Source organism: Martes martes (assembly GCF_963455335.1).
Source record: "Martes martes genome assembly, chromosome: 2".
Classification (NCBI taxonomy): Eukaryota; Metazoa; Chordata; class Mammalia; order Carnivora; family Mustelidae; genus Martes; species Martes martes.
Window position 1 is genome coordinate 179170535 of NC_137889.1, and position 27277 is coordinate 179197811.

Below are 27277 nucleotides of genomic sequence, written 5' to 3' on the forward strand. Positions count from 1 at the left end.
TTATCTTTTTATATAACTCAAAAAGAGAAGAGAATGTTTGAGCTGGTCTTAATTCTATAAACGGAGTGCAGAGTACCATTCTTGCTTCTACTCTAGCATGTAGCATAAAAACATTGCCAGATTTTCTTTAGCACTCAGTTACCTGATGTTTTAGGCCAGCCTGTTGTTGGGGATAAACACATATACTTAAATACAAATATGTAGACATATATATGTAGCGAATACATGTATTTAGATTCCTCCCATTATTTTGTTTGTATTTTCACAAAGTGGATAAAATATTTAATTTTGTAATTCAAGAAACTAACTTTAGAACCTATGGGAATACTGCAAATAGAAAATTCTCTGATAAAAGAGTTGTTTACTCTTTATCGTATTAACAAACCTTTGTTACCAGTGCTTTGTGGTTTCTAACTTTATGCTCTCGTATCTTTTCTCAGATATTTGTGCAGAAACTTTCTTAACAATAAGAAAAATACATTAATTTTTAAAACCTAACCTTAGTTGATAAGTTGTTAAAAGTCATTATAGTATGCATTATCACCTGGGGTTTGAAGGACATGTCATTTACTAAAAGTTATGACTTGTTAGCCCTGAGTACAATGGCTTCTACAGATAAAATCCCGTTCAAGGCATTTTACCAATAAAAAGTTAGTGATTAACAAGCAAAGAACCCTAAAAGAATCAGTGTGGATTATACACACACACTTCATATACATGTAACCTATATATCTGGATGTGTATATGTGTATATACACACACACACACACACACACACACACACATTATGTTCTCTGTGGACTAAAAAATTCTGCTGTCAGAAGTAATTGTTATCCATGTATGTGGTTGTGGCTGAAATTATATGTTTAGTCATATACATAAGGACTGTCATACTCTGTAGCTATTGTCAAAATTTTGCAGAGTCTGGTATAGACAGCCTTCCTGATGTCTTTTCTCAACAAAACAAAACACCAAAACAAACAAACAAAAAAAACCCTTCAGTTTCTGATGACTGCACTCTAGGTTGGTCTCACTGTAACTATTGTTTCCCAGCAGTACATGGCTATGCCTCAAACACTAGAAAATTGTCTTTTTGAAGAAGTAATTTCTAGCCTCCCTTTTGTGGAATCCCAGAGAATATAAAAACTTTTGATTTTCTTAAAATTAAAAAAAAAAAAAAAAACCTTTTCTTAGTGGAATGAGAATCAAGAGAGTCATGAAATGAAAATGGAAGCATAGAGTGTCACTTACTGAGACTTTGGAATCCACGGTTTTAAAGCTTTTCTTTAGTCTTTTCAGCTTGCTTGCTCTGCCCTTTTTTTGACTCACTGTGTTGTATTCTGCTGCCATACTTTCTGTTTATATGTGTATACTACCTACCCTGTAGCTAATGTCACTTCAGTGCTTGTAAACTGTTTTTTTGTGTGGTTTTTTTTCAAGATTTTATTTATTATTTGTCAGAGAGACAAAGGCAGACACTTAACCGACTGAGCCACCCAGGCATCCCAGTGCTTGTAAACTGTGTAAGAATTTCTTAATGAATTTGCTTTGCTAATATTTACCATTATTACTAGTAATACCAATGATAGTTCTCTAAAAACCAGAAGAGTATTTTATATTTCTTCATATAAATGTAGTACATACGCCTTTAAGTTTGCTAATGGGCCAAATATAATAGTTAATGGCATGATCAATCTAAAATTTCAAAAAGACTCTTGCTATATATATGAACTGAAGATATTCTTTTTACTTGAGTTCTGACTTTTTTATTGTAATAGGGGGATCAGTTACAACTTTATGGTTGGTAGGGCTTAGGAAAAGAGAACAGAGAACCACAGGAGCCATTAGAATGATGAATACATTGGAGTCTTTTGTTTTTAAGTAAATTCTACCCCCATCACTGGGCTTGAATTCACAATCCTGAGATCAAGAGTCCCATGCTCTACTGAGCCAGCCAAGAGCCTCATTAGGCAGTAAAATATAATAGTTAAGAGCACGGGTTCTGGAGTAAACCCAGTTAGTACCTATTCATGAGTTGTGAAGATTGAAAGGAAGAGTTAGGGTGCCTGGATGGCTCAGTCAGTTAAATAAGTATCTGCAGTGGGTCAGGTCATGATCCTGGCATCCTGGGATCCTGGGATCAAGCCCTGCATCAGGCTCCCTCCTTATGGGGAGTTTGCTTCTTTTTCTTCCTCTGTGTAGTGCCCCGCCCCCAACCTCTCTGGAGAGTGTGCTCCCTCTCTCACAAAAATAAATTAAAAATCTTTAAAGAAAAAAATTGAAAGAGTATTTTTAAAATATTGAAACCATGCCTGGCATGTAATAAGCATTTGATAAAATATGAATAATAGCACTTCCTATTGCCACATTGACTAAGAAAGCTTGGTAAATCGTTATAAAGCAATGTATCATAAGAATTTAAAATCGTTAAATTATATTTAGTTGTGGGTAAAACCAAAGATACTTCTGTTAATGAAAGTTTAAAAAATCATAAATTATAAAAATAGAAACGAAAGTCTGTAGTCACTTTGATCTTACTTACTTTGACATGTTTCCTTTACCTTTTTTCATGTGCATTTTTAAATATTGTAATCATGGTTGTTTTATTCATTCTTCATTCAGATGCAAATATTTGATCATCTCTAAATGTCAATCACTGTGCCAGGGATTATGCATTGAACTTTGTGAAGACAAACTCTTTTTTAGCCTCATGTATGCCTTAATAAATAGAGAAGGGTGATTTTGAGGTATTAAAAACTGATTGTTTTCCTGGACCTGTGAAAGTTTACACACTAATCTAAAATTCATTCCAATAACAATTTTATTTTATTATTGTTTTTCAACATTTAAGCTAGGTCTAAGCAAATAGCCATTTGTTGACTTTTTTTTTTTTTAAAGATTTTATTTATTTAAGAGTGAGAGAGCACGAGCTGGGAATAGAGGGAGAAGCAGGCTCCCAGTGAACAGGGAGCCCAACACGGGGTTCAATCCCAGGACCCTGGGATCGTGATCTGAACCAAAGGCAGATGCTTAGCCGACTCAGCCACCCAAGCACCCCCCCTCATAACAGCTTTATTTTATTTTATTTTAGATTCTATCTATTTATTTGACAGAGAGAGCACAAGCAAGGGGAGCAGGAGAGAGGAGAGGGAGAAGCAGGCTTCCCGCAGAGCAGTATAATATTAGTTTCAGAGGTAGAGTTCAGTGATTCATCAGTCTTATATAGTATCCAGTGCTCCTTATATCACATGCCCTCCTTAATGTCCATCACCCAGTTACCCCATGCCTTGATCCTCCTCCCCCCCAGCAGCCCTCAGTTTGTTTCCTATGATTAAGAGTCTCATGGTTTGTCTCCCCCTCTGGTTTGATCTTGTTTTATTTTCCCCTCCCTTCCTCTATGCTCCTCTGTTTTGTTTCTTAAATTCCACTTATGAGTGAGATCGTATGATAATTGTCTTTCTCTGATTGACTTATTTCGCTTAGCATAGTGCCCTCTAGTTCCATCCATGTTGTTGCAGATGGTAAGATTTCATTTTTGATAGCTGCATAATATATCATTATATATCTTATTATATAATCTAAATATATATAAATATATATAAGTGTATATATATATATAATATATCTCACATCTTTATTCATTTGTTGATAGACATCTGGGCTCTTTCCATAGTTTGGCTATTGTGGGCTTTGCTGTTATAAACATGGGGGTGCAGGTGCCCCTTCAGATCACTACATTGGTGTCTTTGGGGTAAATACACAATAGTGCTGGGTTGTAGCTCTATTTTCAGGGTTTTTTCAACTTTTTTTTTTTTTTTGAGATTTTATTTCTTTGACAGAGTGAGCAAGCACAAGCAGGGGGACCTGAAGGCAGAGGGAGAGGAAGAAGCAGGCTTCCACTTAGCAGGGAGCCCAAACGCAGGGCTTGATCCCAGGACTCTGGGATCATGACCTGAGCCGAAGGCAGACGCTTAGATGCGGAGCCATCCAGGCGCCCCTATTTTCAAGTTTTTGAAGAGCTTCCATATTGTTTCCCAGAGTGGCTACAGCAGCTTGCAGTCCCACCAACAGTGTAGGAGGGTTCCCCTTTCTCTGCGTCCTTGCCAACATCTGTCATTTCCTAATGTTAATTTTAGCCATTCTGACTGGTATGAGGTGGTATCTCATTGTGGTTTTGATTTGTATTTCCCTGATGCCGAGTGATGTTGAGCATTTTTTCATGTCTCTGAGGGGGCCAATTTATTTCTAACAGATTTTTAAAACAGCTTTATTGAGATAATTTACATACTACAAAATTGCCTATTTAAAGTGTACTAGGGTTTTTAGTATTCAGTAGTTTCCAGTATATTTACAGAATAGTACAACCATCACCGTAGTCTTGTTTCAGAGTATTTTCAACATCCCCGAAGAAGCCATGTACCCATTAACAGTCACTTCCCATTTCTCTTCCCCTTATCCCTCTCCCATCCCTAGGCAGCCACTAATCAACTTTTTTGTCTCATAGACTGGCCTATCCTAGACATTCTGTTATAAACAATATCATGTAGGATGCAGTCTTTTGTGGCTGGCTTCTCTTACTTAATATAATGTTTTTGAGGTTTACCCATATTTTAGCATTTTTGTTGTCTCTAGTACGTTTTTTAAATGTCTCTTTTCAGCTTATAAATACTAACTTAAAAACTTCAAAAGGACAAAAATGAACAAATTATAAAGTAGGTCTTTTATAACTAGAATGAATGTTAGAGGAATTTCCTTTTTGATAGGACATGTTTAAGTGGCTGCAAAGATGCTTTGTTAAAAACACCTTGCTTCACTATATAGTACTAGTCTTATGAGAGGTGTTGAAGAAAGGTTTCCCTGGTGAAGTGGAGTTTATGCCAAGATGCAGTAAAAAGTAGGAATGGGCTGTCTGAGGTTGGGCAAGGGAGGGTGAGATAAGCAAAAAGTAGGATTGAGCTTGTTTCAGGCAAAGGGAAGAACATGCACATGTGACCTAGAAGCAAAAGTGTTGGGCTTTCCAGGAATAGAAATTAGTACCATATGGCTGTTATTAAGATTTGGGTGATGGAGGAGGATGAGAAATATAGCTTAAAAAAAAAGGGGGGTATTACAACAGATCACTGCTCGTGCCTCAAGGGTTGTGGGGGCCATTTTTTGGAAAGGGTTCTATCATAAGGGCAAAAAGGAAAGTGGCACAGAGTTTTTAGCACAGGAATATTAACATACTCAGATACATATTTTAGAAAACAATTAGGCTTCATTGTATAGAATGGATCAGGAGGAAGTAAGACCAGGGATATTCAAGGTTGGTTTTTTTTTGTTGTTTTGTTTGATTTTGTTTTTAAGGACTTTTTTTCTTTTTCAAAATTATTTAGGCCATTCTTTGCTCTTTACATTTTCCTATAACTTTTAGAATTAGCCTGTCAATATATATATATAAATGCCTGTTGAGATTTTTTTTAGGGATTGTGTCAGTTGTGTAGATCAGTCTAGAAAAATTGATATCTTAACAATATTGAGTCTTCAGGTCTATGAACATTAGTCTTTTTAATTTATCTCAACATTGTTTATTTTCAGTGTACCATTGTTGTACTTCATTTGTCATATCCTATTTTAATTATTCATTGATAATGTTTAGAAATACCATTGATTTTTTGCCTATTGAACTTATATCCCACAACCTTACTAAACACATTTATTCTAGTTGGGTGTTTTTGGTTTTGGTGGATTCCTACAAAGTCATTTCTATATACAGGATCATGTTGTCTGCAAATAAAGACTGGTTTGTGTCTTTCTCTCTCTTTCTTTCTTTCTTTCTTAAGATTTTATTTATTTATTTGACAGAGAGCACAAGTAGGGGAAGCAGCAGGCAGAGGCAGGGGAGAAGCAGGATCCCTGCTGGGCTTGATCCCAGGACCCCGGGATCATGACCTGAGCCGAAGGTAGCTGCTTTAAGAATGAGCCACCCAGGTGCCCCTGCTTTCTTTTCAATATGATGTCTTTAATTTCTTTTCTTGACATATACTGGCTAGACACTCCAGGATAGCATTGTGTAGACATGATGAGAGTTTGCATCTTTAATTTTATTTCTAGCCCAAGAAGAATTCAGTCTTTTACCATTAGATCTATTTTTCTGAAAGAGTTTGTATGGGATTGGAAATTTTCCTTGGTGTTGATAATCTTAATAAGTGAAGGCATCTGGGCATGGGTTTTTCTTTGCAGGAAAATTTCTAATTACTAATTCAGTTCCTTTTTATAAATCTCTTCAGAATTTCTATTTCTTTGTGAGTCCCGTTTGGTAACATATCTTTCTAGGAATTTGTATAGTCTGTCTGAGTTACCTGTTTGCATAAAATTTTTCATAATATCCCTTTACGTCTTGTTTGTAGCAATGTTCACCCTTTATTTCTAACTTTGGTAATTAGTGGTTTTTACCTTTTTATTTTGGTAAATCTAAAGATTTACCATTTTTAGATTTTTTTTAAAGAATCAACTTTGGGTTTTTCCTCCCACCTATATTTCTATTTCACTGATTTTTACTAATATTTGTATTTTCCCTCATGACTGCCTTGTTTAATTTGCTCAATTTTTTATGCTTAGATTGTTGATTTGAGACCTCTTTTCTTGGTTTTTAAAATTGTAAATTTTCCTCTACTTCATTGTCTTCATCACCTAATTATTGGTATGTTATATTTTTGCTTTTATTCAGTTCAAGATGTTTTCTCATTTCCTTTGTGACATATTCTTGGACCTGTGGTTTTTTATGTGTATTGTTTAATTTCCAAATATTTGGGATTTACTAAATTTCTTTCTGTTGATACTAATTTAATTCCATCATGGCTTGAAGAATTTCAGGTATTTTAAACCCAGAAAGACTTTTTCATAGTTGAATTGGTCTGACCCGAAGAATGTTCCATGTGCACTTAAAAGGAACATGTACTCTGTTATTGGTGGATTGAGTGCCCTTTAGTTGTCGGCAAAGTAAAACTGATTGATAATGTTCAGGATTTCCATATCCTTACTGATTTCTCTATGTAGATCTTTTTTCAGGTAGTTAGAGAGAGCTATTGAAAAGCAAATAGGGGTGCCTGGGTGCCTCAGTTGGTTAAGCATCTGCCTTCAGCTCAGGTTATGATCCCAGCAGCCTGGGATGAGGTCCCTCATTGGGCTTCCTGCTCAGCAGAGAGCCTGTTTCTCCCTCTGCCTGCCGCTCCCCCTGCTTATGCTCTCTATTAAGTAAAATCTTAAAAAAAAAAAAATTCTCAATTGCCTCTTTTTGCTTTTATTCTGCTACCATTATTAGGTATCTTTACATTTGATTGATGAACCTTCCTGATACATTTATATGTTTTCTTTGTCTCAAGTAATATTTCTTATCTTAAACTCCAGCTCTCTTATGGTTACTATTTGCATGGTATATCTTCTTATCTTTTAGTTCAACGTACTTGTGACTTATTTTGTTTGTTTTAAGGATTTTATTTATTTGATAGAGAGCAGAAGCAGGGGGAGCAGCAGGAATAGGGAGAGGGAGAAGCAGGCTCCCCGCTGAGCAGAGAGCCCGACAGGGGGCTTGATCCCAGGACCCTGGGATCATGATCTGAGCTGAAGGCAGGCACTTAACCAGCTGAGCCACCCAGACACCCCTACTCGTGACTTTGAATCTTAGGTGTTTCTTCTATAGATAATGTATAGTTGGGCCCCCCCCTTTTTTAAAATCCAGTCTGACCATCTCTTTTGAGTAAATTGTTTAACTCTTGTTCATATTTAGTGTAATTATTGCTGTGGTTGGTTTTATGTCTGCCATTTTGCTTTTTGTTTTTAATTTGACTCAAGAGTTTTTGTTCTCTGTCCCTCCTTTAACTGTTTTTTTGGTATGAGTAGTGATTTCCAGTTGTATCCTGGACGTTCTGGTGGTTATATTGGGAGACTCATAATCATATTTCTTTTTTAGTAGGTAGTGTTATTTAGATGTAGTGCATGGGATAGATGTTCAGCTCCCTGCCAGGCCATGCTGGCATTATGTCAGCAAAAGTGGAGCCCAGGCCTTTTTTTCTCCTCCTTGTTGGATGGGATGTAAAATCAGCTCTATACTGGACTCCACTGACACGTAGACGACTGGGAAAGGGAGATGAGGTGCTCACTTCCCCTTGCCTCCTACATTACTGATGCTGGATAGGGATGGAGGCTCTATGACTTCATTTTAACATAATTAGGTTGATGAAGTTATATGTTTCAGGTTTTCTTGGCAGGTAAAAACTTGACAAATCTCAACCTGTTCTAAGTTGCGTTAGCCATCTATATACTGGTGGTGTCCATAAGAATGAAGTCCCTCTTAATTAAGCCAAATACTATTATTTAAAAACTTGAGAAGCACCAGAGTGAGAAAAGTGTTTTTAGCAGGCAAAAGTTATTTTGAAGAAGTCTGTGTGTATGTAAGAAACAAAGGAGTAATACATATAGTTATTCAAATATTTTTATTTGGGATTTTTCTTTAAAATTCAGGGACTGAAACACCTTGGTCTTCCTAACTGAATCCTCTTTTATGAGCTACAACTCAGTTTATGTGTCCTCTGACAGGTTTAGAAGTACTTTGAAACCTCAACCAAAGGTTCCTTGACCAAAGAATAATTTTGTGCCAATACCATTTGGGCTATAGTACTCCATTTTTAGACTGAGGGGTTGTGAGAGGGCACTGAAATAAGAGGATAGAGTGGTAAGAGATAGTGGACATACTCAGGAGTTATTGAAACCATCTCCCTCTTTTCCCCTAAGAATGTACAGGTGGCTACATTAACCTTTATCTGTTAATGGAAGGAAGGGTCAGTCTCTATTACCAGTTAGGGAAGTAAATATAGGAATAGCAGAAGGGAAAGGTAGTTTGTCATGTAGGGTCAGCAAGACTTGGTAATAGATTATTGGTGAAGGTAAAACAGAGGAATCTAAAATTACTCTTACATTTTTAGCTTTTATAAGTGAAAGAGTTATTAACAAAAATAGGAAAGCTTCCATGCATGCAATATAGGAGCGATAATGATGCTTTAGTGTAATTGATGTTGAATTACTGTTTTATTCAAGTAGTTGATAGTAGATTCTGTCTTTTTAAAGATTCTAAAAGCACCTTACAATTTTTTATGAAAGCTTTATCGGGATATGATGTACATACTATAAAATTTACCCATACCTGTGTAATTTTTGTACATCATCATATAATTAACTCATCATATAATAAACTCATCATATAATTAAATAAACTCATCATATAATTCAAGAATATAGTATATTTGCAATCATGACATTGTTAACACAACCATCACCACCAACATTTTAGAACATTTCTGTCACCTTAAAAGAAATCTCCCCCATTCCTTGTTCCAGTCCTAGGCTTTGTAATCTAATTTCTGCTCTGTGTTCTTTTCTAGACATTTCATATAAATGGAATCATATAATATGTATGTTTTTGGTCTGGCTTCTTTGAGCATGTTTTTGAGGCTCACTCTCCTTGCACTTTTTACAGTTAGTATATTACTCTGCTATTAGCTGTGAAACTAAATACACATGAATCATATGGGTAAACTGTGTGACACCAGTCAGCGTAGGGAAAAGTTGTATGTTGAAAGAGTGATGATACTATTAGAAAGTGATTTCATTAATGCTTATTCACCTAAGAGGTTTTGTTTATCAAGTATTTGCTAATCTAGAATGTCTGAATATGATAGTTATCACAATTAAAATGGGAATACTGTGACAGAGCTTGATTATGAAACATTTGTAGTGTTTAATTTGGAAAGGGAATGAGCCCCCACCTTGGTTTCTTTTTGTTTTGAACTGTTAATAGGTTATTTAATAAATTGAGATTTCATTCCATTTGTATCCAAATAAACATGGATTGTTGACTAGAGAAATTATTTACCCTGTTAGCCTTGATTATCTTGAGAAGAGTTAAATAGTTGATGTGAGTGACACATCTAAGTTATAAGTGGGAGAGATGAGAAAAGAGATGGAAAATGTATATAGTGTCACTAGCAAGTAGTTTGTCAGTTCTAGTACGATAGAGATATATTTAAGTATTTGTGCCAGAACACACTTCATTTTATTGCCCTAACTTGATCAATGTAAAATGTGAAATTACTAACTCCTGGCCTTATTGAAACATTTAACTATGTGGATAAATTCAATTACGCTTTTGTTTACTTCATTAATTCCACTTAAAGTGTCTTAATTTGGGAACCACTCTGGTTAGAATTCACGTAACTTCACATTTTTCATATGGCATCATATTTGAAATGAATCAGTATCAATTGACATAATCTAGACCAATCTGAGGAAAAAACTATCAAGTAGAAAAACTAAATGTTTCCTTCCCTTGTCTTATGCTTACCTCTTCTTTTTGCGTCCTTTCCACAGGAGCTTATAAAATACTGTCCATTCTTCTTTCCCGAGACTGAAGTAAACTTCATAAATGGATTCATACTAAATTATTAAGGATTTATAGCTTGAAAGGAGGGCTATAGAGTGTGTACGGCTTAACTAAAAGGAAAGAATCACTAATAGGAGATTTTTGTGTGGTTTGTGGTAGGAAGGGGACTTGGAGGTGGAAAATAAGGTATTTATCTCCTCATTCTGTCTCCTAGACAATACTTAATGATATGGTTATATTAAGGAGTTGGCTAAATACTAGTGAAAACAGAATTAGCTATTGTAAAGACGTGTTTACTCATAGTTTTTGTAATGAGACTATAAGAAAAATAAGACATATTTTAGGAATGGACAGTTGGCTTCATTTGGGTTTATTTGAAATTTGAAATTTGGCTTGTACAGTGTCATTTTCTTTTTTACGCATGAAGTAAAATGTGGATGATTTTGAAGATAATCTATGACATGTACAGTGCCCCTCTCCCAATTTAAATCTGTCCAAAAGGATCTCTGTCTTATGACCTTCTGCTTAATAATGAATGCTACCCTTATGTTTTTGTTTTCTTCTAGGCTGTATTCATCACCAAAGAAAAAACTTACACCAATGCAGAAATCAGTTAGCCCATTAGTTTGGTGCAGGCAAGTTTTGGATTACCCAAGTCCTGATGTTGAATGTGCTAAAAAGTCTCTTATCCACAAACTTGATCAAACTATGTCAGGTATGTCTATAATTTTACTTTTAAATTCATCTCTTTCTTTAATAAAAAAATAGATAAATGTTGAGTGGGTATGTTTTTAGGAAGGCTGTTCTTTCTTTGATAGTGTTTTTTGAATCTCGTTGTGCATGCCATCATGAGTTTTTGCCATATGCACATAACCTTGTGCTATTACTTAATAGCTTTTGTCCCTCAATCTTTTCATTTTTATTTCATTTCATCCTAAAAAATAATATCCATGGGAGCACCCGGGTGGCTCAGTTGGTTAAGCGTTTGCCTTCGGCTCAGGTCATGGCCCTGGGGTCCTGGGATGGAGCGCTGCATCAAGCTCCTTGCTCAGCTGGGAGTCTGCTTCTCCCTCTGACGCTCTCTCCTGCTCATGAGCTCACTCGTGCTCTCTTTCTTTCTCAGATGAATAAATTTTTTAAAAATCTTAAAAAAAATTTCCATGAATCAACTGGTTTTTTACAGCAGGGTTTGTTTTTTTTTTTTTTCCCCCAATACAATTTAAAACAAATAACTGTTAAAAAAAAAAAAAAATAGGGGCGCCTGGGTGGCTCAGTTGGTTAAGCGACTGCCTTCGGTTCAGGTCATGATCCTGGAGTCCCAGGACTGAGTCCCACATCGGGCTCCCTGCTCGGCAGGGAGTCTGCTTCTCCCACTGACCTCTCTCCTCTCATGCTCTCTCTCTCAAATAAATAAATAAAAACTAAAAAAAAAATAGATTCAGTATCATCTAAAATCATCTCAGTACCCTTGGGGAAAATTCTGATGTGGTGGAAAGGTACAGGCTGAGAACCTAAGAGACATCATTCTCACTCTAGCACTTAGTTACTTAGTGACTCTGAGCATTATTTAACTTCTGTGAACTCAGTTTTCTCATAAGAATGATGAACTTTGTATGGTTATTTTAAGGACTAGATGATAATGTTTATGCAAGAATGTAACACATTTCTCTGGCTCATAGTAGGTACTTAATAAATGCATTCATTTTCCTTCCCTTGTTTTTTGTTTCTAAGTTGGCATTTTAGTTCAGATTGCTTTTATGCTCTTTTGTTTAATAGCACTCACAAAGCTGACAAAATGTGTCTGTCACTACTTATGGCATTTAATATAGCATGCCAGTGTGGGTAGAAATGTAGGAAAAATATTATTGACTCTTTCTTGGAATTTCAATCTCTTAAGAATGTTACTGTGTTTTGGAATACTTATGTAATGAGGAACTGATGTGTGATTACTCATCCTAAACAGGTTTTCTGTTTTGTTTTTTGTTTTGCCTTGTGTTTACTTGATAGTAACAAGTAAACACAATTAACGATTTAACGATTGTTAAAATCGTGCTCTTATTAGAGTGTAAGCTGAAAATGTTCGGGAAAGACAAAGGGGAGACCAAACAGTTAAACTGGCATACAATAAAGCATAGCTTGGTTGGCTAGAAGTAGTGGTTATTATATGGAAATAACATAAGATGTGATTATAGAGCTTCTGAGTCTGTTTTGACACCAAATTATTACTTTTTCCTCGTGTAGGGGATCCTTTTTTAAAAAGGAAATGCTTTTATGTAATTTTAAAAAATGTTTTTTCTCCCCCCTAAGTACTAACCAGGCCTGACTCTGCTTAGCTTCCAAGACCAAACAAGATTGGTGTGTTCAGGGTGGCGTGGCCATAGACCACAAATGTTTTTTTATGAATATTAAGTGTTTTTAGAATTATATCCTGGGGCTTGATTTAAATTGTATTCATAAGATTATTAGAAATATGTAAACAAGGTAGTAGATGATTTGTAATAACTGGAAAATTTCTAACTCATTCCAGTTAGGTAATATTATTTAAAGATTTATTTATTGAGAGAGCACATGTGCATTTACACACATGTGTGAGCCGAGGGAGAGGGAGAGAATCTCAAGCAGATTCTTCACTAAGCGCAGAACCCAGTGCAGTGCTTGATCTCATGGCCCTGTGATCAAGACCTGAGCTGAAATCAAGAGTCAGACATTTAACCCACTGAGCCACCCAGGTGCCCCTAGGTGATGTTATTTAGATGTTTTTTTTTAATTTTTGTTTTTTTAAAGATTTTAACTTATTTACTTATTTATTTGACAGAGGGACACAGCAAGAGAAGGAACACAAGCAGGGGGAGTGAGAGAGGGAGAAGCAGGCTTCCGCTCAGCAGGGAGACCAGTGTGGGGCTTGATCCCAGGACCCCGCGATCATGACCTGAGCTGAAGGCAGATGCTTAACTGAGCCCCCCAGGTGCCCCTATTTAGATGTTTATTAAAAACATCTTGGGGCGCCTGGGTGGCTCAGTGGGTTAAAGCCACTGCCTTCAGCTCGGGTCATGATCCCAGGGTACTGGGATCGAACCCCACATCAGGCTCTCGGCTCAGCAGGGAGCCTGCTTCCTCCTCCCTCTCTCTCTGCCTGCCTCTCTGCCTACTTGTGATCTCTGTCTGTTAAATAAATGAATAAAATCTTAAAAAAAAAAAATCTTGGGCGCCTGGGTGGCACAGTGGGTTAAACCTCTGCCTTCGGCTCAGGTCATGATCTTAGGGTCCTGGGATCGAGCCCCACATTGGGCTCTCTGCTCAGGAGGGAGCCTGCTTCCCCCTCTCTCTCTGCCTGCCTCTCTGCTTACTTGTGATCTCTGTCTGTCAAATAAATAAATAAAATCTTAAAAAAAAAAAAAAAACCTCGGTCAAATGTGGGGAGAAGAGTCAAGATGGCGGAGGAGTAGTAGACTGAGATAACACCAGGTTGTAGGAGTTCAGCTAGATAGTTATCAAACCATTCCGAACACCTACAAACCCAACAGGAGATCGAAGAGAAGAAGAGCAGCAATTCTAGGAACAGAAAATCAACCACTTTCTGAAAGGTCGGACATGCAGAGAAGTGAATCTGAAGCGAAAGGAAGATAGACTACAGCGGGAGAGGCCAGGACCTGGCAAGCGGTGAACAGCAGAGCACAAAATCCGAACTTTTAGGAGTCTGCTCCACTGAGGGACATCGCTCCAGAGGCTAAGTAAGGGTGGAGCCCTCGAGGTGACAGTGTGGTCTCAGGTCCCACAGGGTCACAGAAGGATCAGGGGGTATCTGAGTGTGGCAGAGCTCACGGGTATCAGAGCAGGGAAGCTGACTACAGAGACCGAGCCGAGGAGTGAGCTTTCAGTTTGGGGTTACCTTAAACCATGATCCAGCAGTCAGGCCACTGCTCTTTGAGCAGGGACCCCACAAGTGGCAGATCCAGGGAGACCCACCTTCCTCTAGCAGAAGAGCAGCACGGCAGAAATCTGCTGGGTATGGAGACTCCAAATGGGGCCATGCACCAGAAACAGAAACGCTCGGTCACATACTGGGTGAGCTTGGAGCGCGGCTGGAGACCAGGAAGACGGGAGTGATTTTCTCCAAGGGCGTACTGAGGAGTGGGGCCCCAAGCTCTCAACTCCTCCGGGCCAGAGATTGGGAGGCCGCGATTTTCATTCCAGTCCTCCAAAGCTCTGCAGAAAGTGTTCAGGGAACAAAAGCTCCGAGAGCGAACCCAAGCAGATTGTTTAGCCTTGGCCCCTGGCAAGGGCGGTGCAGTTCCTCCTCTGGCAAACACATTTGAGAATCACTACAACAGCCCCTCCCCCAGAAGATCAGCAAGAACATCCAGCCAAGACCAAGCTCACTGATCAAGGAGAACAGCGGAACTTCAGAGCTAGGGGAAAGGAATGCATGGAATTCATGGCTTTTTCCCCATGATCCTTTAGTCTTGCAAAGTTAACTAAATTTTTTTAATTTTATTTTTTTTCTTATTCTAATTTTTTAAACTTTTCCTCTTTCCTCTTAACGTTTTTTAACTAGTTTATCTTAACAACACCTTTCTTAAAAAATCTTTTTAAACCTTCATTATTATAGTCATATTTTATCATGAACTTCATTGTATCTAACTTTATTTTTTGTATACAAACAAGGGGTTTTTTTTCCTAAAAAATTTTGGGATACAATTTCTTCTAATAGATCAAAATATACCCCAGATCTAACACAGGGCTGTGTTCTAGTCTCCAGCCTGAGCAAATTCTCTCCACTTTCTTTTTCTTTCTTTTTCCAACCAACTTATCAATTCTTTTTCTAGGTTTTTTTTTTTTAAATTTTCATCTTTACTATCATATTTCTTCCCTTTGTTGTGTTTACACTTATTTTTGTATATATATAAGTTTTTCATTCTTTAAAATTTGGGGAGGTAGTTTCTTCTAAGAGACCAGAATACACCTAAAATCAAGTGGGTGGCTCTGTTCTATTCACCTGTCTAATATATATATATTTTTTTAATTTTTAAAAAATTTATTTTGACCCCTCCATTCTTCTCCCCCCAATTTGGAGTCTCTTCTGATTTGGTTAGAGTACATTTTCTTGGGGTCTTTCCCACCCTTTTAGTATTTTATTCTCATGTTCATATAGTCTTATCTGGATAAAATGACAAGGTGGAAAAACTCACCACAAAAACAAAACAAAACAAAACAAAAACCAAGAGGCAGTATTGAAGGCTAGGGACCTAATCAATACGACATTGGTAATATGTCAGATCTGGAATTCAGAATGATGATTCTCAAGGTGCTAGCTGGGCTCGAAAAAGGCATGGAAGATATTAGAGAAACTCTGTCTGGAGAAATAAAAGCTCTTTCTGGAGAAATAAAAGAACTAAAATATAACCAAACTTAAATCAAAAGTATTAATGAGGTGCAATAAAAAATGGAGACTCTTACTGCTAAGATAAATGAGGCAGACGAGAGAACTAGTGATATAGAAGAACAAATGATGGAAAATAAAGAAGCTGAGCAAAAGAGAGACAAACAACTACTGGACCACAAGGGAAGAATTTGAGAGATAAGTGATACCATAAGATGAAACAACATTAGAATAATTGGGATTCTAGAAGAAGAAGAAAGAGAGGGGTGCAGAAGGTATATTGGAGACAATTATTGGAGAGAATTTCCCTAATATGGCAAAGGGAACAAGCATCAAAATCCAGGATGCACAGAGAACCCCCCTCAAAATCAATAAAAATAGGTCCACACCCCATCATCTAATAATAAAACTTACAAGTCTTAGTGACAGAGAAAATCTTTCAAGGCAGCTCAGGACAAGAAGTCTGTAACATACAATGGTAAAAATATTAGATTGGCAGCACACTTATCCACAGAGACCTGGCAGGCAAGAAAGAACTGGCATGATATATTCAGAGCACTAAATGAGAAAAACATGCAGCCAAAAGTACTATATATAGCTAGGCTGTCATTGAAAATAGAAGGAGAGATAAAAAGCTTCCAGGACAAACAAAAACTATAAGAATTTGTAAACACCAAAGCAGCCCTACAGGAAATTTTGAAAGGGGTCCTCTAAGCAAAGAGAGAGCCTTAAAGTAGTAGACCAGAAAGGAACAGGGACAATATACAGTAACAGTCACCTTACAGGTAATACAATGGCACTAAATTCATATCTTTCAATAGTTACCCTGAATGTAAATGGGCTAAATGCTCCAATCAAAAGACACAGGGTATCAGAATGGATAAAAACCAAAACCCATCAATATGCTGTCTACAAGAAACTCATTTCAGACCCAAAGACACCTCCAGATTTAAAGTGAGGGGGTGGAAAACAATTTACCATGCTAATGGACATCAAAAGAAAGCTGGGGTGGCAATCCTTATGTCAGATCAATTAGATTTTAAGCCAAAGACTATAATAAGAGATGAGGAAGGACACTATATCATACTCAAAGGGTCTGTCCACCAAGAAGATCTAACAGTTTTGAATATCTATGCCCCAACATGGAAGCAGCCAACTATAAAACCAATTAATAACAAAATCAAATATATTGACAATAATACAATAATAGTAGGGAACTTTAACACCCCCCTCACTGAAATGGACAGATCATCCAAGCCAAAGATCAACATAAATGCCTTAAATGACACACTGGACCAGATAGACATAACAGATATATTCAGAACATTCCATCCCAAAGCAACAGAATACACATTCTTCTGCACATGGAATATTCTCCAGAATAGATCACATCCTGGTCACATATCAGGTCTCAACTGGTATCAAGAGATTGAGAATTGGATAGCCACATGCATAAAAATGAAACTGGACCATTTCCTTACACCACACACCAAAATAGACACAAAATGGATGAAAGACCTCAATGTGAGAAAGGAATCCATCAAAATCCTTGAGGAGAACACAGGCAGCAACCTCTTTGACCTCAGCCACAGTAACTTCTTCCTAGAAACATTGCCAAAGGCAGGGGAATCGAGGGCAAAAATCAACCATTGGGACTTCATCAAGATTAAAAGCTTTTGCACAGCAAAAGAAACAGTCAACAAAACCAGAAGACAGCTGACAGAATGGGAGAGGATATTTGCAAACGACATGTCAGATAAAGGGTTAGTATCAAAAATCTATAAAGAACTTATCAAACTCAACACCCAAAGAACAAATAATCCAATCAAGAAATGGGCAGAGGACATGAACAGACATTTCTGCAAAGAGACATCCAGATGGCCAACAGACACATGAAAAAGTGTTCCACATCACTCAGCATCAGGGAAATACAAATCAGAACCACAATGAGATCCACCTCACACCAGTCAGAATGGCTAAAATTAGCAAGTCAGGAAATGACAGATGCTGGCAAGGATGTGGAGAAAGGAGAACCCTCCTACGCTGTTGGTGGGGATGCAAGCTGGTGCAGCCACTCTGGAAAACAGCATGGAGGTTCCTCAAAAAGTTGAAAATAGAGCTACCCTATAACTCAGCAATTGCACTACTGGGTATTTACCCTAAAGATACAAATGTAGTGATCCGAAGGGGCACTTGTACCTGAATGTTTATAGCAGCAATGTCCACAATAGCCAAACTATGGGAAGAGTCTAGATGTCCATCAACAGATGAATGGATAAAGAAGATGTGGTATGTATATATATATATATGTGTGTGTGTGTATATTCTTTGATAAGGCAGAGCTCCCTGGAAATATAGCTACTGTATTCTAAGAGAATGGATTTTGCTCTGTCACTCTCAGCTTCTCCGCACTGTGCTACTTCTTGTCCCTAAGATGTTCTTCTTTTATTCTTTTATGATAGTGCATTATGTTTTCTGCCCTTTCTTATGCTCCCTGCTGTTTTCTTTGAAGTCTTCTTTGGAGGGTCTTCCTTCTTTGTCCAACTTTCTTCATTATGGTAACATTTATATAACATAAAATTTCCCACTTCAGTCTTTTTTTAAATACACATTTCAGTGGCATTAAGTATATGCACATTGCTGTGCATCCATCAGCACTGTGCATCTCCAGAACTTTTTCACCATCCCACACTAAAATTCTGTATCCATTCAGTTTCCTAGTTCCCTGGCCCCCGTTTGCCTGCCTTTTAAGTTTATGGTGACCCGTGTCTCTCTTGCCTGGATTCCCTCTGTTTTTATTATTTCATCCATTCATAAGGTGTCCAGATCCTCTGTTAAGATTAATCTTATTCATCATGTATATATCCAGTTACTATTTACTGAGAGCCTGGTGTGTATCAGACTTTGAGGAAAGGATAGAGGTTGCATGATGAGGAAAAACTAACACTGTACCTGAACCCATGGAGTTTGTCATCTACTAGGGGAAACGTACTAATACAAATAATTTTTATAACTGGTGATTTTTAATGAAAGAATGGTGCCTAGTGCTTTGAGCTTTGAGAAATAGGAATTTTTCCTCAGGAAGCAATGTTTGACCTGAATCCTAAAGATTCAGAAAGACGTGAGTGATTTAAGGGGGAAGGCAAAAGAGGGAGAAACGTATTCCAAGTAGAGAAGACAGCATGTGCAAAAGCTCTGTGGGAGGTCTGGGAGCATGTTGTGGGGAGTATGGCCCACATTTGACGACCTGGAACAAGCCGGCGTGTGGCTGGAGAAGACTAAGGAAGGGAGAGATCTTAGGTATGGCCAGAAAGATACAGAGGAGCCAGACTTTGTAAAGCCTTATAGATTATGTTTTCTAAAAGAAATAGAAAGATATTGGAGAGTTTTATTCAAGGGTATGGTGTGTATGGGCAGGAAGACATGATCAGGTTTGCAGTTTGGCTAAGGTTGCTTAGCTGTAGTATGGAGAGTAGATTGGAAAAGGCCAAAAGTGAATGAATCTAGGGTGCTTTTAAGGGGGGTTGATAGTGACAGCTGGGCAATGTGTGTTGATGGTAGTGGAGATGAAAAGATGTGGTAGGAAAAATGAATGAACCAGATTTGAGGACATTTGGGAGAAGTATCAACAGTGATCTAGGTTTCCAGCTTGTGTGACAGCATGAATATTATTAATCATTCTGAGATAATACATCCAGAAAGAGAATTCAGTGTTAGTGGGAAAATCATGAGTTTGAATTTGGAAATGTTGGCTCTGAAGTGCATTCGCCAGACCCATAGAGGAGACATTAAATGGGCAGCACATACGGGACTGAAGACCAGGAAAGCTTAGGACTGGAGATATAAATAATGGCGAGTTTCTGGAATACAGATAATAACTGATGTCATGGGTGTGAATGAGATTTCTTAGGAGAAGGAATATGGTATAGAGTGAGAAGATAAAAGGGCTGAGGACTTGAAATGCTGGTGATTAAACAAATAACCAAATAGAAGAGAATAAGCTTAAAAGGAGATCAAAGAGTAAAGGGGGAGAAATTAGCACCCCAATTTCTGCTCAGATGTGTATTTCTGAGATCATGGCACATACTGCATCCTAAATATGTTTAAAGTGTGGCATGTTGTCTCATGGTGAATATGGACAATCGCATTGTCCAGCTTCTTCTACATCATCCAACTAAACAGAAAATCTAAACAGAAAATATATTCCTTCTCTCCAAAGCACCACTCTTCCCAGTAGATAAATCAGAATCTTTAAAGACACATCTTACTTTGTTTCCTTTAGTGATACTTCTAGTTTTTAATACTTACTCTTTTTTTTTCTTTTTTATATTTGTCACTTCTACTGCCTAGTTCAGTCCAATCTATTCAACATAAAAATGTCCATCAGTTTTCTTCCTAAAGTGATTGGATCATATTACTCTTGCTCAAAATTCACTGATATGAATAAACATCATTCTCCTAACCATAGTTTCCAGGACTTCCGTGACCTAGCCCAGCTGGATTTTCCTGTTTTGTCCCTCAGCTATGTGCTTTACCTTTCTATATTGCTCACTCTTTCTCCCTGAACATATTATGTATTTTCAAGGCACTGCTTTTGTTCCTCTTATAAACACAGATGAAAGCACAGTCTTTGCTCATTTTCAGTGTCTATCACATTGCTGCTCATCCTCTTCAAGACTGCCCCAGGGCTTCGTTCCAAAAAGGCTTACCTGGTTTCTCTCGGTTGTAATGAATTACTCTTATCTCAAAAGTTCCACAGCCCCTTACACTTTCATGATAGTACTTGTTTCATTTTGCCCTGAAATCACTGGTTTTTTTCTGCCTGCACTACTTGGTTGTAAGCCTCTTAAAAACATTTGTCTGTATGTTCTACATATTGCTTTGCCAGTGGTTAGAAGTTTTGAATAAGCTATGGATTTTAGAATAGAGGAAATAAATATTATTTTAAGTGTATTTCTTGTATATAATTGCACTCAGTATCTTAGTTCTACTTTGGTACTGTTTCTATAATTTTATATGCATAGCATACATTTTTTTCCCTCTTTTGGCAGAAGTATTCTTGGGTCAGAAAACTGGGGTTGGGGGAGGCTTTTTTCCTTTTAAAAAGAGAATTCTCGGGGCGCATGGGTGGCTCAGTGGGTTAAGCCTCTGCCTTTGGCTCAGGTCATGATCTCAGGGTCCTGGGATTAAGCCCCAAATCAGGCTCTCTGCTCCACAGGGAGCCTGCTTCCCCCCCCTCCTTCTCTCTGCCTGCTTCTCTGCCTACTTGTGATATCTCTCTCTGTGTCAAATAAATAAATAAAATCTTAAAAAAAAAAAAAAAGAATTCTCACATGTTTGACCTTAACCTGGTCTAAGTAGTCAGTATTCCTTTATTATTTTTTCAAAAATCCAAACCTTGGAAAGACTTTTTTTTTTTTTTTTTAGATTTTTATTTATTTATTTGTCAGAGCGAGAAAGAGAGAGCACAAGCAGGGGGAGCGGCAGGCAGAGGGGGAAGCAGGCTCCCCACTGAGCAAGGAGCCCGGTGCTGGACTCTATCTCAGGACCCTGGGATCATGACCTGAGCTGAAGGCAGAGGCTTAACTGACTGAGACACCCAGGAGTCCCTTATTCATTTATTTATTTATTTTTAAAGTTTTATTTATTGATTTGTCAGGGCAGAAGAGCACAAGCAGGGGGGTGCAGCAGGTAGAGTGAGAGGGAGAAACAGGCTTCCCGCTGAGCAGAGAGCCTGATGATTCCAGGACCCTGGGATCATGACCTGAGCTGAAGGCAGACATTTAACTGACTGAACCACCCAGGCACCCCTGGAAAGACTGTTTTTAAATCTCATTTCATATGATTTTTTTTTTCTTTTTCTTTGCAGTACATGCTTGTTATAGAAAAATGAGAAAACGCAAATATACTTTTTCATTCATCTTATTTTTTAAGGCTATTCAGGGTTGATACAGTTGGAACAAACTTTCTGACAAGATAGGAGTAAATTAATTTAATGGCTAATAATTTGTTGAAAAGATATTCTTCCTGTGATATTATTTTTGTAGTTTGGTGTAGCTGCTGTTTTATTTGCATAGCACAATTGCAGGTAATGGAAATATATTGTTGGAATTCCTAATTTGATGTATTTCCTCCTGCTACTATAAGAATGTTTCTGTATTTAAATTGAGATAATGACTTAAATGAATTTTCCAATAAGAAAAATTTTTAAGTAAAACGTTAACTTTTCTCAGTTATTTGATTTCTCCCCTTCTCATTAACACAGCTCTCAAGAGGCAGAATTTATATAATAATCCTTTCAACTCCATGAGTTACACAAGTCCTTACAGTCCGAATGCAAGTAGCCCATACAGCAGTGGTTTCAATTCTCCATCCTCAACCCCAGTGCGACCTCCTATAGTCAAACAGCTAATACTTCCTGGAAATTCAGGTAAGGAGAAAATGAAATGAATAATTAAGGAATTTATTGCCCTACCTCAAAAATAACGTAATCATCAGTTGTTCAAGTTCTTTTATTTATGAAACTTTTAAGTGCTTAGAGAAAATATCAGTAAGGAGCACCAGGTACTATTCTAGGTCCCGGGGATACAGATAAACCAGGTTACATCCATGAAGTTTTTTTTAGCATGTACTCAAAAGTTTGTAGATCTTGCTTGGTTAGATTAACAAGCTTTTGATTCTTTTAACCAATAGATGCTTGCCGAATAGCTTGATTGGGCTGTAAAAGCTAAAAATAAGAGCTCTTTTTGTTTAAATAGCATTTTCCATTTTTTTTTTCTTTTTTAAGATTTTATTTCTTTGTCAGAGAGAGAGAGCACACAAGCAGGGGGAGTGGTGGGCAGAGGGAGAAGCAAACTCTCCAGTGAGCAAGGAGCTGGATGCAGGACTTGATCCAAGACCCTGGGATCATGACTTGAGCAAAAGGCAATCACTTAATCAACTGAGTCACCCAGCATCATTAAAAATAAGAGCTCTTATTTTCACTTATTTTGTTAAACAATTCAAGCTTTATTTAATAAGCTTTGATGTTGCACTTAAGGAGAAGTAGAAGGCCATATGTGAAATGCGCCGACAGAGTGGAGCCCTAAATGATAGGGGAGGGATAGACTGCTGTAACTCAGGGAAAGAATGTTTACTGTGGTTCTCTGACGGACATGTTCTCTCTAACTTACTGTTCTTTGGAATTCAGGCCCTGGTTAACTCTTACTGCTGCTGCTGTTATGGCTAATTACTGCAGCTTCCTTAAAAATTAAGGTTATTGTTAACCACCTCAAATATTTGACCTGTGTATTCCCTTGTCTGTTGACTCTTTTGATCCTGTTGTTTACTTTGTATGTAAGTTGTTACTTGCTGCTATTTATGTCACCCATGACTGCATCCTAAAAATATTTGTTTAATACAAAGAATTTTATTTGGGCACTATTTGAGCTTGACCTTGTAGTACTTTTCCTATCATATGTACTGTGTTCTTCTTCATAATGTACACATTAACTCTTACTTATAGTCCTTTCAAGTTGGAGCTGACTTTTTTCTTTCTTTTCAAGTTTCTATTTAAATTCTAGTTAACATATATGGTAAAGTTGGTTTTGGGTGTAGAATTTAGGGATTCATCAATTACATATAACACTCTGTGAAAGCTGACTTTTATGGTAAAGAGTTCTGGGAATTGATTGATTTCAAATCAGTCTGTATTAGAAATATTAGTAACAGTGTTGGGATTTTATGCTTCACCAGAAGTTGATGATCCGATGAAAGCATTTCCTTAGAAAAAAGTTATTATTTATAAGTAAATAAATATTTAAAATAACTAAATAAGTATTTAAACCATTTATTTATAACTAAATTATTATTTTATAAGTTAATAAGTATATCCTTTATTCCTCTGACCTGTCTTCTATCCCTTTTTGTTTTGAGTGATTAAATGCTTTTTTAAATCTATTTATTTTCTTTATTCCATCTTTGTGCTTCACTGCTGAACTTCAGAGGGCTCTTTGGATCCCCATTACTAGTTTGACAAAGGAATTTTGTAAACATGGCTTAATGTAGGAAAAATGAGCATAGTGTTCTTTTTTGGTTTGTTCCTAAATCTCTAAGGAATCTTGATTTTCCTCAAATTATAGTTTTCTTGGTTAGGAAAAGTAGATGCTTTTATTCAGGGAAAAAAATAATGGTATTTGCTAACGAGTAACTTTGAGAGGAGAAGACACACCATAAATTCATCTGTTTATAAGCAGTTCCACTGGCTGTCTTACAAAAGTTGGAATCCTCTAACATGTATTGGACACTACCTACTTACCAAGCACTGTGGTAAAAGCTTAATTGTTTCATAAGAGGATAGATAATTTATAGTTAAAATGTTTTGTTTTTATGCCATAACATATGAAGGAGACCCTATAGTCCTCTTTATTCTTTTTTTTTTTTTTTTTTTAAGATTTTACCTTTTGTTTTTTTAAGTAATCTCTTCACTCAACTTGGAGCTCAAATTTACAACTCTGAGATAAAAGTCATACACTCCACTGCTGAGCCAGCCAGGTGCTCCATCCACTTTATTTTTACTAAGGTCAATTTTTAATTTCAGTATTTGGGCATTTTTTAAACATAACAGAATAATGGTGAACTGGATCAAAGATTTAATATAAAATTAATTAGAACAGATGTTTATTCAGTTTTTGTTTAACCAAATTTCAAATCTTTTTTTTTTTAAGGTAATTTGAAAAGTTCATCAGACAGAAATCCTCCACTCAGCCCTCAATCCTCTATAGACAGTGAGTTAAGTGCTTCAGAATTAGATGAAGATTCAATTGGATCCAATTATAAGCTAAATGATGTAACCGATGTACAGATTCTAGCTCGGATGCAGGAAGAAAGTAAGTATTTTAATTGTTAAAGTTGAGGTGTAATTTTGTTGGGGTTATTAAATAGGTCTTAAGATGTGGAAGAATAGTAACAAATGTTGAAATTTCAGTGGCTTATTCAACATATAGACTTGCTTGTTCATTAACGTATTTTCAGAGTTCATTTTACATAGAACATCTTGTGTGAGGAGCAAAGAAAGGCAGGTAATACTCTGCTTCAATGACTGGTATCCATACTCTGCATGTTACTTTGTGCAGGAACTCTCTAGAGTAGTTATTACTCTATGACTTTGTGTTTTCTTATTCTAGATCAGTGTTTCTCAACCTTTTTCCATTATTAGCCCCCCAAGAGTGCCTTTTCAGACATTTTTTTTCCTTTTTGCCTACCACCTCCCAGCATGATATTTTAATACCACAGATTGACCCTGCATATCTTTATGTACTGTGAGGACCACAAATTATTATGGTAACCTAAGATTTTTTTCATACCCCAAGAACCAATTATTCCCCCTTGGGGGCATAATCTCAGAATATATGATCGAGACTACAAAAAAAAGACCTTTATGAGAAAATTGGAATTATGACATTAAATGAAGTGAAGCCTATCATCTTGTTTTGCTGCAGAGTGGTCCTTGCGACTTCTTAGGTCACAGATACCTTTGAGAATCCAATAAAAATTATATCCCTTGCCATCCCAAAATGCACATGTGCACAGAATTTTTCATACTATATTAAGGGTTTATGGATGCCCTGGCTTTCATTTTAAGATGGTGGTGAGAGTATTTTTATTGCCTCTACATTTCTTTTTAATGGAAATGGCAATTCATTCTTATTTATATAGTTGCACATTTCATATTTGTGTATAAAAGATTTAAAAAAATTTTTCAGTACACAAAACGTGAGTAAATAAAGATTAGGAATGAAAAGAGTAAGTGAAAATAATCAGACTGAGAAAATCACAGTGTCATTCTCAGGAGATCATAAAAGGATTCTCAACCTGAAGAAACAGGAAAAGTTGAACATGTGAAATATCCTCACCTAATTGTACTGATAATGGTACAAATTTTTAAAAGGCTTTTAGGGAGGATGGGATTGTTTTATGTTTTCAGTAAAGTATTATGGTTTGACTATACATTTTATCATAAAATACCGCAAGCTTAACTCTGAAGCAAGCGATCTCTCTAAAGTGACCCCTTTAATCTTTACAATGAAAAGATTCTTGAAGTATACATTTCAGAGTGTTGACAGCTGACTAAGGGTAATATGGAGCATTGCTATAATTTAATGAAATGCTTTCTACATTAGGCCCCTTTATATAAATACGTAGTTTTATTAAACTATAACATTTATTAAGAAACTGCAGAATGTTATCCTACTGATTCATTTCCCATTTTTACACTACTTCTCATAGAAAAACAGAAAGATTTGGCTTGCTTTATTTATCTTAAGCCCTAGAAACTAATAATATGGTACTCTTTTTTCTTCTGTAATTATATATAACTCCTCACTGAGACTGGTGTTGTCAGCTAGTGAGAGGCTAGTTTTTGTCAGGGATGTCAAAGAATAAAGAATGCTTCCTCACTATAACTTAGAGTTAATTGTCTCATTTCCTCTCTGAACTCTGACTTTTTAGACCCCAGGATTTTGTTAGCAACTCAACCAGCTATTTGCTTTTACTTTCTTACTGTGTTTTGGTAACAAGTAAAATAAATTTTAGCCTTACTTTAATTATTCTTTTTAAGCCATCCCCCTGCACAAATATTTCTTTTTCTGGTGAATAAAAAAAAAAGATGCTAAAAATGTGCCCTATACCACCTTCAAATGCCTGTTTTGTTTTGTTTTGTTTTGTTTTTTAAACAAGTGATTTTTTTTTTTTAAGCAAATGTTTTAAAGTATCGTTTCTTCAGGGTTTTTTTGTTTGTTTGGGGGGTTTTTTGTGTGTGCGTGTGTGTGGTTTTTTTTTAAGATTTTATTTATTTGAGAGAGAGAAAGAGAGAGCATGTAGGGGAGAAGGTCAGAGGGAAAAGCAGACTTCCAGGGAACTGGGATCCTGATGTGGGACTCGATCCTAGGACTCTGGGATCATCACCCAAGCCGAAGGCAGTGGCTTAACCAGCTAAGCCACCCCAGGCGCCCTGTTTGTGTGTGTGTGTGTGTGTGTGTGTGTTTAACAGAAATGTAGAATTACAGATTTTGGCTGTTGCCTGGTTGAGCCCCCCCCCCTTTTTTTTTAAGATTTTATTTATTTACTTGACAGAGATCACAAGTAGGCAGAGAGGCAGGCAGGGAGAGAGGGGGAAGCAGGCTCTCCACTAAGCAGAGAGCCTGACACGGGGCTCGATCCCAGGACTCTGAGATCATGACCTGAGCCAAAGGCAGAGGCTTAACCCACTGAGCCACCCAGGTGCCCCAGCCCCCTTATTTTTAATATGAGAAAAACACGATCCCATAGACATTGTTGCTTCCTTAGGATCCCCTAGTACTGGAGGACCTGCTTTGGGATCTGTGTTTTTCTTTGTAAAACAGTGCTTTTCACTGGTCTGCTGTCTTTTGTTAGGTGTCTTTAATGCTGTGTTTGCTGTAGTGAGACACTAAGTAACTTGTTGGTTACTAGTGAAACTTGTG

At 37.0% G+C, this 27277-nt stretch overlaps 1 protein-coding gene across 2 annotated transcripts in view; it reads left to right on the forward strand.

Annotated features, from left to right (window-relative positions):
* Window positions 1-27277, forward strand: part of SLAIN2 (SLAIN motif family member 2) — an 89176-nt gene that overhangs the window by 24064 nt on the left and 37835 nt on the right. For both annotated transcript variants that reach the window (XM_080796933.1, XM_080796934.1), the window contains exons 2-4: window positions 10984-11132; window positions 22063-22227; window positions 24503-24664. In XM_080796933.1, coding sequence (XP_080653059.1) covers window positions 10984-11132; window positions 22063-22227; window positions 24503-24664 — 476 coding nt within the window. The remainder of the gene's footprint in view (window positions 1-10983; window positions 11133-22062; window positions 22228-24502; window positions 24665-27277) is intronic.